This window comes from Euprymna scolopes, chromosome 40 (assembly GCF_053919585.1).
Source record: "Euprymna scolopes isolate OS-2025 chromosome 40, ASM5391958v1, whole genome shotgun sequence".
Taxonomy (NCBI): domain Eukaryota; kingdom Metazoa; phylum Mollusca; class Cephalopoda; order Sepiida; family Sepiolidae; genus Euprymna; species Euprymna scolopes.
Window position 1 is genome coordinate 14,289,667 of NC_136521.1, and position 14,224 is coordinate 14,303,890.

Here is a 14,224-nt window from a genome sequence, read left to right on the forward strand (position 1 = left end):
TGATCCATCCATTAGATTTTCCTGAAACTTGGCCAAAATGTGGAGGCCACTGTTCCTAACATAAATTCAGTATAGGTGACTCTAGCAAAATTCTGGTTCACATCCCTCTGAGACTTTTAGGGCTAAAAAAACCACTGTGTTTTTTGTAGTCTTTCTTTTTATATTACTCAAGAACTTGATATGTATGTCTATATATATATATATATATATATATGTTGTCCATGGTGCTGAATTCAAATATACATGTCTTAAGGTGTGAAACTGCATCGTTTGTCCATTTTCACTGGGATTCGGCATTTCAGGAACTCAAAAGGAGTCATAAATGCCCCAAAATTGCAAAAAATGACACTTTTTACCGCATAACTTTTACACCATCCATTAGATTTTTCTGAAACTTGGTGAAAATGTGAAGGCAACGTTGGCCGTTCACACTTCTCATATTCATCATTTCTTCACTATTTTTTGTGGTGTCATCTCGCATGAAGCACAAGAGGGGGACCACACATGTGTGGCTTGTTCATTTTGTTTTTTCAAATACATGTGATGATTGCAACGTCTTGTCAGACGAGTGCCACTCCCTCAGACACTGAAAGTCCATGAGCCCGAAAATAACTTTTTTAGTCCTGCCAGTGAATTCACACGCTCAAGCAGACATGACGCTCAAGACAGTCATTGGTATACATACATATATATACATACATGCATATATACACATTTATAAACATACGCACATACATACATACATACATACATACACAATACATAATACACATACATACATATACATACACACATACATACATATACATACTGCATGCTCAGAAGTTAGTCGATTTACTCTTGCCAAGGTCAACTGTTGCTTTTTTCAAATTTGACCTTGTAGCAGTTATTTTTGCAGACTAAAATACAAATAGAAATTTTTTTCGAGGTCCAAATACCCTATATATCAAGTTTTAAATCTCTAGACAAAATAGTCAGAGAGGGCTTTAGTAAAGACGTTTTGCACATGCGCACAGATATTAGTTTTATCATCCCGATGCCAAGTCATGATCTTCAAGGAACTCAGAAAAAGATGTATCTTAGTTGCTTTAATCTCATTCTCTGCCTATGATTCTACCTCGTGCAACAACCTACTAGAGGTAGTGATGTCTATTATTCTCAGGATTAAAGTAAGCTTAGATAAAAAAAAATTCAAGAGCCAATGAAGGGTAGCTGCGCATGTAATTGTGAGGCAAGAATTGCTCAATCCCATTTCCTAAATCGGCACTGTTTGAGTCCAGTGATAAGAAGTCCAGGATAACTGGAAACAATGCCGAGATAAGCAGAGAGCACATACAGCACCTGAAATTCCCAAATGGTTACCATTTGATTTGAGAGACTAGTGGTTGGAGCACCAGCCCAGATGTGGCAACAACACTCTGTGTAATAGTTGTTTTAAGATGCTAGCAGGGAGAACCGACATTGCTTGGGATTGAATGATTGTCAACGAATATTCCACACTTCTAATACTTATATTGTCATTGAAATCGCCCATTCATCAATCAAATCAATCGATTGCCTGCTCTAGTCAGGAACCCACTGCAGTACACTGGAAGAAAGCTTCATGTGCCTCCTGTAGTGACTTAGTCTACAATTAATTATAGTCTACATTGCACTGTAAAGAGCCTACTGTTAATTTTCTGAAATTATTTTGAATTAAAATTTAAAATGCTAAAGTGATGTACAATATTTCAACTGGTCTCTAAACAGAAACATTCATTTTGAACGCGTTTCTGTCTTATCAAAGAACTGATTTTATACACTGGGCTGTTTTGCTTGTGCAATGAAAAAAACTTCTCAAATGCAATTGTGATATTAGGTTGTATAAAAGTGTTAACTTTGGTCAAAATCAGACTGTTCCTTTTTCAATGGGATTTTTTCGATCATTGATTTAAAAAAAATATTTATCGGATATTCTGATGCAAAACTTATCTAAGAACCCTAACCCTGACATATAAGGTGTGTGTGTGTGTATGTGTGTGTGTGTGTGTGTGTGTGTGTGTGTGTGAAAAAAAAATCAGTCCAGCCATTTTAGAGTCCATAGGAAACAAACTCGCACACAAAGTGCCTTTTATATATAAGTAGAGATAGGTTACTGGCCTGTGTAAGAAGTAGATATATTATTTGTGCTTAGATATAATCGGTTTATTAAAAACTAAAATTTCCCCAAAAAGGTGGAAATAACTAAGTAATAATCAAATTAATTAGTTAAAGCTTTCTGAAGGTTGAAGGTTCAATCCTCAGCGCAAGCATGCTAAGAATGCAATTATGAATTACTTATTGTGAAAGACTTTTGTCCGATTATGTCTAACAGAACAGGAGCAAGCTATCCCTGTGGATTAAATAAAATAAAGCTATAAAATTAAAATATTTGATATTATACAGGGTGAAATGATAAAGTTGTCTTCCTAGAAAAGATGACATGATTCCATTTCCGTTTGATGAAAACCGGTTTTCTCTTTATGTTAGAGACCATCTATTAATTGGCCAGTTGTGTACAAATCCCAAGAGCAAAGGAGCCTTCTATCATGTCTGAAAGTGACACAGTGTTAAATGAATGAGATCGGAGATGCATCACTGTACAGCTCATACTCTCTACCAAACTAAGTTATGACAACAGGACCATTGCCAGCACCTTCAAAATGCATTGCTGGATTACCATGAATAGCAGGGACATGCCCACGGTGATGAAAACAGTTTTTGGCCACAATTATGGTCTTTAGTGTGTCAACACCAAAGTGTACCTGGATGTGCTGAAGAGTGTGGTGACCCCCCCCTGATGCAATCAGGTGGCAACTGGCAGACGCTGGGTGTGGCAGCAACACATGGCGCTGGCCCACAAGTCCAAAGAGACTCAGATTTGGCTTCAGAAAGGGTGCTATGACTTTGTACCCTTCTCTCATTGGACTACTTCGTTTGATCATATGTCGAGAACATCACCAACATGACCTCCCACAATATCACACCCAGCCTGATTGCTGCCATCCACCGAGTATTAGCCGAACTACTGCCGGCGCCAGTTCTGGACCAGTATTGGGACGGTAATTGAGGCTGAAGGCGGCTACATTGAATAGACATCAGCTCTACTACATAATCAAGTTACCTGAATTGATTTTTTTCAATAAAAGTTTTAAAATAAAGCTGTAGTGTTGTTTTGTTTAGGGTGACAATTTTATCGTTCCACCCTGTAAATAATTCAAAATGAGTGACACTTGATTTGTTTTCGCGTTTATTCATTATTTCGTTTATGTGATGATTATTGGGACGAATGTAAAAATTAAAGATGAAGGAAGAATGATTTCTTAGTTTAGACATCTTTCTTGATGAAAGTTGGGTGACACATCCTAATCGAAAATGTGTGTTCGCTGGAAAAGGCAAGGAACATAACTCTCACAATCTCTTTAGACAAGGGAGATAATTCTTGGGCAAAGCATTACTTCTCCATACGAAATGTTCTTCATAATTAATTTCTAGCTGAAATCTGTTTCATCTAACAATACTTAACCAATAATTGTCCCTAGTGACCCTAGCTGGAATCAAGGGAAACTTTCAATGGTGTCTGGAGATTTTGCACAAAATATAACCCTTATTTTTATTTATTTATTTATTTTATTTACTTATTTTTATTTTTTTATTTGCCAAAAATATAACCCTTATTTTTATTTGTTTCACTGGGAAGGTCACGACTTGTCAAGGCCTGGAAGCTGCTCTAGGATAAGGGTTAAGTGTTAGGTAGATGGTGAGATAACATGATCAGTAACGGTGGAACTTGGGTAGGATTTGATTATCTAAGAGGACGACTCAGTAGAAATTTATTCAAATTTGATTTGAAGACGACCATATTATAGTCAGCCGGGAAGTAGAAACACAGTATTGTGTTTCACATACAGACAGTTCTGAGAAATAAACTCTGCTCATAGAATTTTCGTATAGTTTTAGGCACAGATAGGGAGTGAGAGAAGATGCTGGCGGAAGCTAGGTGAGTATTTGTTGTGAACGTTAAATCATGAGGGATCATAGATTGGAGCTCAGTCAAGCACCTACTATAAAAGAAACTATAGAGCAGAGACAGACTTGCAATGACTTTGAATTTTCTATCTGTTAACGTACCGATTTCTATAACACACAAACAAACATTGACTTTTACATATAGAGATAGATGCTTAACATTTATTTACGTATATCTTAAAAAAATATTAGCTGGATCCATAATTTTTTTGTTTTTTCTTTCAGATGGTTCATGCGACCTCAACATGTCGAACCTGAAGAATCTGTTCAGATCCACCAGGATATTCGAGCTGAAAAATCTATTGGAATTCATTGGGGAACATTCAAATTAACACATGAGGTATGTAACATCGACATGTTTGACACATCCGACATGTCCGACACGTCCGACACATTTGACACGTCCGACACATTTGACACGTCCGACACATTCGACACATTTGACACGTCCGACACATTTGACACGTTCGACATGTTCGACAGGTCTGACATTTTCGACACATTCAACACATCCAACACATTTGACACGTCCGACACGTCCGACACATTTGACACGTCCGACACATTTGACATGTCCGACACATTTGACACGTCCGACACATTCGACACGTCCCACACATTCAACACATCCGACACATTCGACACGTCCCACGCATTCGACACGTTTAAAAAATTTTTCATTTGCGGATTGCCATATATTTTCATACTAATCGCACTTGGAGAGTAGTAAGTGAACCTTGGATTTGCTTTCTGCAACCTCATAACTCACTTCTTTTGTTCTTTAGTCCTCAAATTCCATGAGCGACGATTCTGACAAAGGAGGAAGAATTGCTGTTTTCTGGGTCAGAATGTATCCATCTAATGCTTATCGTTGGTTTGTTTTTGAGCCTGAAGTAGATATTTTTGACTCCTTACATCAAGTGGCTTCATGCCTTGTCTGGAGCGATTTCCATAATAAATACTATTATGTATCTCTACTTACATATGAAAGTTACTTTGTGTATCTCTGTGAAATCGTTCCCTATGGACCCTGAAACGGCTGGGCCGATTTTTTGAAATTGCACACAAACCTACTTTATGTATCTGGGAGTGTTTTTAGATAGGTTTTGTATCAAAAATCAATAATCAAAAAAATCTGTTTAAAGAAGGAACAGTTTAATTTGGATCAAAGTTAACACTCTTATACAGTCTAATGTGACAAGTGCATTTGAGAAGTTTTATCATCGCACAAGCAAGAGGGCACAGTGCATAAAATCAAAAGTAGGTTCTTTGATAAGACAGGGGCATGTTTGAGATGAATGTTTCTGTTTGGAGCACAATTGAAGCATGATACTTGACTTTTTTGCATTTTAAAATTTAATTGTTAATCATTACATAAAAATCATTTTATAAAATCCGCAATAAGTTCTCTACAGTGCAGGGTGGACTAAATCACTGTTGGGAGGCATGTGAAGGTTCCTCCTGGTGCACTGCAGTGGATCCCCGACTAAAGTAGGCAATCAATCGAAAAATAGGTGATTTCACTGATTTCGATGACAATAAAAGTATTAAAAGTGTGGAACATTGGTTGAATCCCAAGCAACACCGGATCTCTCTGATAGTGTGTGTGTATATGTGCCAGGTCATGTCATATGCTACTGGTACCATGTAACCCAGTACTACCTGCCTCATGGTCGGGTCACCGGCGACTAAACTGGTCCCCCCACCAAACTTGTTTGTTGAGGAGGGTGGCTAGTCTCCCTGAAGGATTAAAACAAGACCTTCCAAAGGGCGAATGAACCCTTTTTCGGGGTCAATGGCCAACTAGCACTGTGTGTGTGTTTGTGTGTGTTGAGGTGGAGAGGGCTCCCGTAAGCCATGGTGAAGGCAACCTTTCTAGGAGAAGCAAATCTCTGATTATAAAAAACCATAAAGCAGGAGTATAGTACCCGCATTAAGCTGGTCTGCAATTTAACTTGTTGCTGGCTATCTTGCTCTTGCTTGTTGCTGGATCTCAACATTTTGAACCGAGAGAGAGTCTTAGCTGTCGTACAAAGCTAAGGCTCTGTAACATCATCTGTGTATAGATGCTCCCTCCGGCATTTGTCTATAAAAATGGTCCTGTGGCGATGGAAAAGTTGTGACGAGTAGAGGCTTGAAATGCGGGAAGCATGTAAAAATGGATCTCAATGACCGTCTTCAGTGTCATGCCTGCTTGAACGTGTGAATTCAACGGTAGGACTAAAAAAAAAAAAGAAGTCATTTTTGGGCTTATGGACTTTAAGTGTCTGAGGGAGTGGCACTCGTCTGACAAGACGTTGCAATCATATATATATATATATATATATATATATATATAAAATTACTTACTATAAGAATTATTAAATACATATAGACACTAGTGTTTCATTCTTTTGGGAATCTTCAGTGCAGGGCGTCATGATCAACACCAGTCAATAGATTCGAACCCAGCAACAGAAGTCATCTCTGGCTTCATTAATGAGGACCGTTAAACATGTGAAATAATGTTGAAATTTAAACATTTTATTTTTTTTTTTAAATGTTTTTACGTCAGTCATATATATGGATAAAATTAATTCCTTAAAACAAAACGGTTTCTAAAGATTAAAAATCAAGATAAAATGGATCAAATTCAAGCAGTTATGTCCACATTATGCACCTAAAAACCCTTTAAAATACTTTAAAGCAGGGTTTTCTAATGGGGTCCGTACCACCCACCAGGGGTTGTTACGAGATTTCAGGTGGGTGATGGACAAATTTATCATATAGTAGGTCTCTGAGATCCTTTGGGTCGGGGGATAAAGACTGGGAGTTTCTAGTAACATTACTAGGTGTTTCTCAACCCATTTTCTTTGGGATTCACAATTCATGTGGAAATTGGTTGCATCACACTTATTTTTAATTGGAAAAATTAATTCAAGAATCATACCTGTAATGTTGACAAAACTTAAGTGTTTGTATCAACAGAGCATTTGGCTCAGGAGCTACTACTGAATGCACAGCACAATGGTGGTTTAGGAAATTTCATGGCGGCGAGGAGAGTCTTGAAGATGATGAGTGTAATGGCTGGCTATGAGATGTTGACAACGATCAATTAAGAGCCTTAGTCGAAGCCAATCCATGCACAACTGTTCAAGAAATTGCTTCTGAATTAGGCGTAACATATATGATGATTTCCAGTCACTTAAAAGAAATTTGAAAAACAAAAAGCTTGATAAATGAGTACCTCATGAATTGAATGACAACGAAAAGAAACGTTGTTATAAAGTGACCTCTTCCCTTCTTTTACGCACAAGAATGACTCCTTTCTCAACTGGGTTGTGGCTTCCAATGAAAAGTGGGTTCTTTACGACAACCGGTAATGCTCAGCTCAGTGGTTAGGAACCGATGATGCTCCTTGACACTTCCCAAAGTCAGAGTTACTCCAAAAGAAGGCCATTTTGGGGTCTGTGACCAGTCTCATCCATTGCAGTTTTTTTAATGCTGATGAAACCATTATCTCAGTGAAATACTGTCAACAAATGGATGAAATGCATCAGAAACTTCGACAACAACACAGAACATTAGTCAACAGAAAACGTCCAATTCTCCTTCACGACAATCCCCGACTGCACATTGCTAAACTAACCTTGCAGAAGTTCAACGAATTGGGCTATGAAACTCTGCCTCATCCACCATACTCTCTAGATCTCTCACCAACCAAGTACCACTTTTTCAAGCTTCTCGACAACTTTCTGCATGAGAAATGCTTAAAAAACCTAAGCGATATCATCACCACCAGAACGCAACATTTTTTACGTTACTGGCATAAATACACTTGTTTTGGAAAACTGTATTGATTCTGATGGTGCTTATTTCGACTAATAAATTTTTGTTTGAGCCAAGATATGTTCATTTGTATTTAAAAGTTAAAAACTGCAAGAGCTTTCTTCTCGACCTGATAGTTTAGAAGTATAGAAATAAAGTAAAGAGGAGGAAGAATTCAAGTTGACTAGAGAAATTGAGGGGGGGGGCGGCATGGACAGGTATATGGAGAGAGAAGGAAAATAAAAAGGAAAACAGAAAAATACGTCTTTTCTGTTTTTTTCTTATGTTTAATAATTTGTATATTGTCTCATTAAATACATAAAAAATATATAAAAGAATTAAATTGATTTTTCTTTCCTTAAAACACACTTGGATTTATTTGGCATGCAGATGAGTCTTTTTTTATTTTTAATTGCGAGGTGACCCTGATCTGTAAGCATAAAAAAATGTGTAAATAAACATTCCGCTGGTGTCTGCAAATTAATTAATCTGGTTTACATTCTTTTTAATGGGAAAATGAGTTTGTAAATTAATACTTCTTTTTTTACATTCTTTTTAATGGGAAAATGAGTTTGTAAATTAATATCTTTTACATTATTTTTAATGAGAAAATTAGTTTGTAAATTAATCTGTTTTTAATGAGAAAATTAGTTTGTAAATTAATCTGTTTTTAATGAGAAAATTAGTTTGTAAATCTGTTTTACATTATTTTTAATGGGAAAGTGAGTTTGTTTTTAAACATTACCGTTTAAAACATTTTTCAGAATGAATCATGTATTTAATTTTTTTTTTTTCATTTTTATTTTTTTTTAAATTTTAATTTTTAATTTTTTTTATCCTTTTAGCACTATTTGGAACCAAGGACAAAACTGAAGGAAGAAATGGAAAAGCAGAATTTGAGGCCGGAAGATTTCTACACATTGGGCCACGGAGAAATTCATCTCGTCTGCAATCCCAGACAAAATGAACAATTTTCTTCTTCTCCAATCTGCTGACTGAAGAGTGACAATAACTAAGGGTGATAACTCTGGAATAACAGTTTATTCCAAAAGCTGAACAAATTCTTTTCTTTTTTCTTTTTTTTTAAACCATTGGACCGTATGTAAAAGTGCCCTCTCCTCTCCCGCAAGGCAGCTGAACACTTGTTACAGCTTAAATTTAAAAAAGTTTCAAGTTTTGGAACTTTTGATATGAGGATTGGGATCAGTTAGGTTTTAAAGACCCAAGTTAATGAAAGAGATGCCTTTGGATTTTCTTGTGCACATTAAAATGCAAAATACTTATTCCTCTTTAAGAGTAAAATATATTTATTATTGGAATCCTTCAAGATGAGTAATTTGTATATTTATTTATTTGCGGACTATAGTCCTCATCTTCATAGATGCAGTGAATAGAGGCATTGAGTCTCTATGGCTCCAGGTGAGCATTGTCTGAAGATAGCGGTTTCAATCCTACCCAAAGTCAGCCAGTGGATTAGTTGGCCAAAACATGGTGAGACAGTAACAACTATGGAAAGCAGTAATTACTGGGGATACAGTTTAGAGACTCAGCATTTCTATCCCGTTGCGATTAACCACCTGATGAAGGCCAGTGGATGTTGGCCGTAACATTGTAAAACAACAACTATGAAGATAAGTATAACAGTCTGCAAATACATAAATAAATATGAAATGTATTTATTTATTCAAATTAAAATAATATAAATATAAATCGAATAATCGTAAGGAATTGTTTGAAAATGGGAATTTAAAGTGTACGAAAGCCGAAAAATATAATCTTTCACTTTTGACAAATAGGAACGATGATTTATTTTACGTTTCTGAATTTTTTAGGATTGGTTATTCATATTATTTGGATTTTTTGGACTACTGTTCTCATCTGAAGTATCATTTTCACAATGGTTCAGCCGATGTAACTTTCAATCTTCTTCAGGTGTATCTTGCTGAACTTGGGGATATTTCTGTCAGACTAGAGAATTTGGATGGACCTGTCCGCAAGAATCCATAGCACAGTGGTTAGTGTATTTGGAAAAATCAATTGTAAAAGCGATATTCTCCTGCAGGTTGAAGGTTCAATCCTCAGTGGGGGCGACCGAAAAATACAATTGCAAATTACTTATGACCTCTATCCAGTCATGGCTGATGGAACAAGAGCATGCTACCCCTGTGGAGTAAATAAAGAGTTCCGTTCAAAATGTCATCCAAATTCCTGAATTCAACCGAAATATTCCAGAGTTTGACAAGATAAACCTGAAGAAGGTCGGAGGTTACATCGGCTGCAATGTTGTGAAAAATAACACTCAAATGAGAACAGTAGTAAAAATAATTCAAATAATACAATGATTTATTTGTTTATTAAAACATTTTGTAAATAATATAAAAAAAACTTACAAAACAATAAATATTTACACCCCCCCCCACGCTTTTTTCTGAAAATTTTTCCCTTTATTAAAAATCGAGCTTGTGACAAAAACAAAACAACTATTATTATCTGCTTGTTTTTAATGTATACAGGTCAACCGGAAGAAACCAGTGTTCACTTAGTCATCTCTTTCATTTAGCTCATTTACTGGAGTATTTAAAAACCTAATTGATCCAAGGATTGATTATTTCTTTTTTAAAAAAATTACCTTTTCTAATATTTTTTTTTCAGTAAATTTATATTTTTTTTTGGTTGAAACAACAAACAGCAACTCTTGATATTTTGATGCGAGTTGTTTATTATCTAGATAAATAAATTCACAATTTTTTACCCCAAAATATAACTCATAAACTAAGTCATATTTATCTATTATATAAAGAGTAGTAGTCTGTGTATGTGTGTGTGTGTTTATGTCTAACAGTAAAAGAAAAACTACAAAAAAACACCCACAAAGTTGGTATGTTCTTGATCAGCATTGCCCTGGATGAATCATATCTAAGATTTAGAAAAAAAATATTAATTCTACTGGAGGGGGTGGGGGTAAACTGAATTTGGTTTTGGGAGTCGGGTTTTCAGTGTTATTATGTACTAATAAATTTATCTATCTATCTATCTATTGATCATTACATAAAATAAAACTTTGTGTGTGGGAGGAGTGAGTTTGTTTCCTATGGACTCAAAAACAGCTGAGCTGAGTTTTATGAAATTTCACATGAAGGTACTTTATGTGTCTGGCAGTGTTCTTTGGTAGGTTTTGTATCAGTTAACACCTTAACATCAGAAGTACATTTGAGAAGTTTTATTACCACACAAGTTGAAAGATACAACGTATAAAATGAACAGTAGGTTCTTTGATATGACAGGGGTGTGTTCAAAATTAATATTTCTGTTTAAAACACAATTGAAGCATGATACTTTTTCTTTTAAAACTTTAATTCAAGCCATTATATATGAAAAATAATTTTATAAAATAAACAGTAAGTTCTCTACAGTGCAATGTAGACTACAATGTACTGTGGACTAAATCACTATTGGAGGCATGTGAAGCTTCTGCCCGGTTCATGGTGATGGTTCTCCAACTAGAGCAGGCAATCAATTGATTTGATTGAAAAATGGGTGATTTTACCGATTTTGATGACAATAAAAATATGAGAGTGTGAAACATTCATTGATCATCATTCAATTCCGGGCAACGTCTATTATATAAATGAGGTATGTGTATGTGTGTGTATAGTTTTCTTTTAATTAATTTAACTTCCGTAAGTTTTAAGAGATCAAGGGGCTCCTTCCTGGAGCTAACACTTGATTCTGTTATGATTTAAATTTATATCCGAGGGCTCTTTTAAGAATAGATACTGTTCCCTTTATGGCTGCTATCTGTATTTCATTACAGCTTGGTCTTCCAGGGATTGCTTCTAAGTATTTATGAAGATTCTTTTTTATTAAACCAGTTGCTCCTATCACAACCGGTATAATGTTTATTTCTTTCAGAGATCATGTCGTTTTTAGATCATTTTTTTAGGTCCTGAGATTTTGTTATATTTTCCTGTTCAGCTTTGTTAAGGCCGAAATCATTTGGGACTATGACATCGACAATGAGTGCAGTTCTTTTAGGCTTGTTTCATATTACAATATCTGATTTGATGGTCTTGTCTTTTATGTATCTGCCTGCCTGTATGTCTTGTGCCTGCATATGTCCAGTTAAAGAGAGTGGAGCTTGGTGGAATTGAAGTAGGAAGCTGGGGGGGGGGGGGAAGAAAGATAGACCGATAGAGAGTGGTAGAGATAGAAGTTTTAATAGAAATATGTTATACGCCCTGGACAACACCGGGTAACCCTGCTACTACAATATGAATAAAAAAAATATAAAAGAAATTATAACATTTTTTTAAGGAAATACCTCTCTTGCCACATATGTAAATTTCCCTTGTTTAAATTTAACGTCTTAAACAATCTTAGCTCTATACTTATAAAACTCTGTGGACCGTTTGGGCATCCTTATTCGCTTGCTTGAATCTTATTTTCGATGATCAGGCAATTACATTTTTAAAAAAGGTATGGCAGGTTAATTATATATATATATATATATATATAATATGTCATCTACATGCAGTACTGTTTCATTTTATCAAAACTTATCAGTGTGGCTAGACAAACACCTTTCCTCGGCTGTGGATCAAACCTACAACCATCGAGTTGACAGTCAGCAACTTTACCCACAAGGCTACGAATCGGTGCCCGGAAATGTCCTTCATCAAGTGCCTATTAAAGAAGCACTTGTCCATCGCTCCACAGTGCTCAAACTGCTAGTTTATTTACAAACAAACGGACAGTGAGCTTTGCCAAAATGAATCATCAGGTGAAAGTACATTTGTGACAGTACTCAACCCAAAGTGGGGGGGGGGGGACTTTAATAGTCATCCACATACAGTACTGTTTCGGTGTATCACAACTCATCAGTGTAGTTAAACAATATAGAAACACACACACACACACACACACACATGTGTGTGGACATGGCTCAGAAGCTAAGGAATGAGGGTAGAGAGTTGTATGTTTTGGTTTCGATTCCAGCTGATGGCACCCAAGTCATTTATATATATTTAGTTTTGATCTAACCTTCTATATATTAAGTTCAATATAATAATCGATAGAGAATTGTCTCTATTATAATAAATATGTAATTTACATAAATTGAAATATCATATTTGAACGTATCTTACAACAGGGCAACGCCGGGAAGCCTGCTAGTATAATTATAAAACTCTGTGGATCATCCGACCGCCCTTGCTTGCATCTTGTCTATCAAAAACGTTGTTGCCATGGAAACCAGCTTGCATTTAATAAAATTCACACTCATTTCCAAAGTCCAACCATATTTTGTTTAACATGTAGACATAGTTTCAATCATGAAACTATGTTTGGTTATATTTTCGTTTCGGTTTCGATTCTAGCTGATGGCACTCAAATCATATTTTTTTTTACTTTTGAAATCATGACTATATATTGGGTACAATATAATATGAAATAATTGACTCTTTAATAATAAACAGGAAATCTGCATAAATTAAAATATAATATATAAGCATATTTTAAAACTGGGCAACGCTGGGTGATCTGCTAGTATTTGTATAAATGGCAAATCGCACATGTTCTCACTTATGAGCGATCAAGAACTAATTTGAATAGTCTTTTCAAGCATACATATTCTCTGCTTCATCATTGTGTTTCTATCGTCGCTTTTTATGCATACTGTTTTTTTTTTTTTTGTTATCGTCGTTTCATGTCGTCTCATCTATTGATTGGCGATCTTCCGTTTTACTAAGATGAATAAACATGAAGCTTTTGTTTAGTTTTCCGAAAGAATTTATTGGAGAGAATTTATTATAATTATTTACTTTTTATTCTATGGATTCATAAAAAGAGCTTTGCAAGAGACAGAGGCATTGGCAATATTAAGCTCATTTTCATCTATAAGTAATTCCTCCTTTAGCCCATATGGAATGCATATGAGAAAATCAGCAGCAGTCGTAGGATAGCTGACTAGTGAAAATATTAGTAGCAGTCATTTTAGTGATATGCAAATTAACAAGGGTGTGTGAGCTTGTGTGACAAGAAAAGGAGAAATAGACCATGTGGTGAAGGAGAGAAGTATGTTGCATGCTGGAGAAGAAAAATGTGTTAAAACGAGGGTGAGAAAGCACTGGATAATGACCTGCGTGAGGTGGCGGGGCAAGAGACTTTTAAAAAGCACATGTTATATGGCAAAGTGGTGTAAAACATGTGTGCAAAAAGACTTTTGAAAGATAATGAAATGTGTTATTATTTGAAGAACCACGAATAAACGCTTTTCATTTGCACTTTAAAAAGAAAATGCTGAGTCGGATTTTTATTTTTATTTTTGTTTTGTTTGCTATTTTATCGATAACATGTGGATTCGAGTGGTTGG

At 35.6% G+C, this 14,224-nt stretch overlaps 1 protein-coding gene across 2 annotated transcripts in view; it reads left to right on the forward strand.

Moving 5' to 3' along the window:
* The window catches only part of LOC145265383 (N-acyl-phosphatidylethanolamine-hydrolyzing phospholipase D-like), a 49,735-nt gene extending 40,741 nt beyond the window's left edge, over positions 1 to 8,994 (forward strand). For both annotated transcript variants that reach the window (XM_080121182.1, XM_080121181.1), the window contains exons 5-6: positions 4,273 to 4,387; positions 8,700 to 8,994. In XM_080121182.1, coding sequence (XP_079977308.1) covers positions 4,273 to 4,387; positions 8,700 to 8,849 — 265 coding nt within the window. In that variant the 3' untranslated portion in view covers positions 8,850 to 8,994. The remainder of the gene's footprint in view (positions 1 to 4,272; positions 4,388 to 8,699) is intronic.
* The last annotated feature ends 5,230 nt before the right edge of the window (positions 8,995 to 14,224 follow it).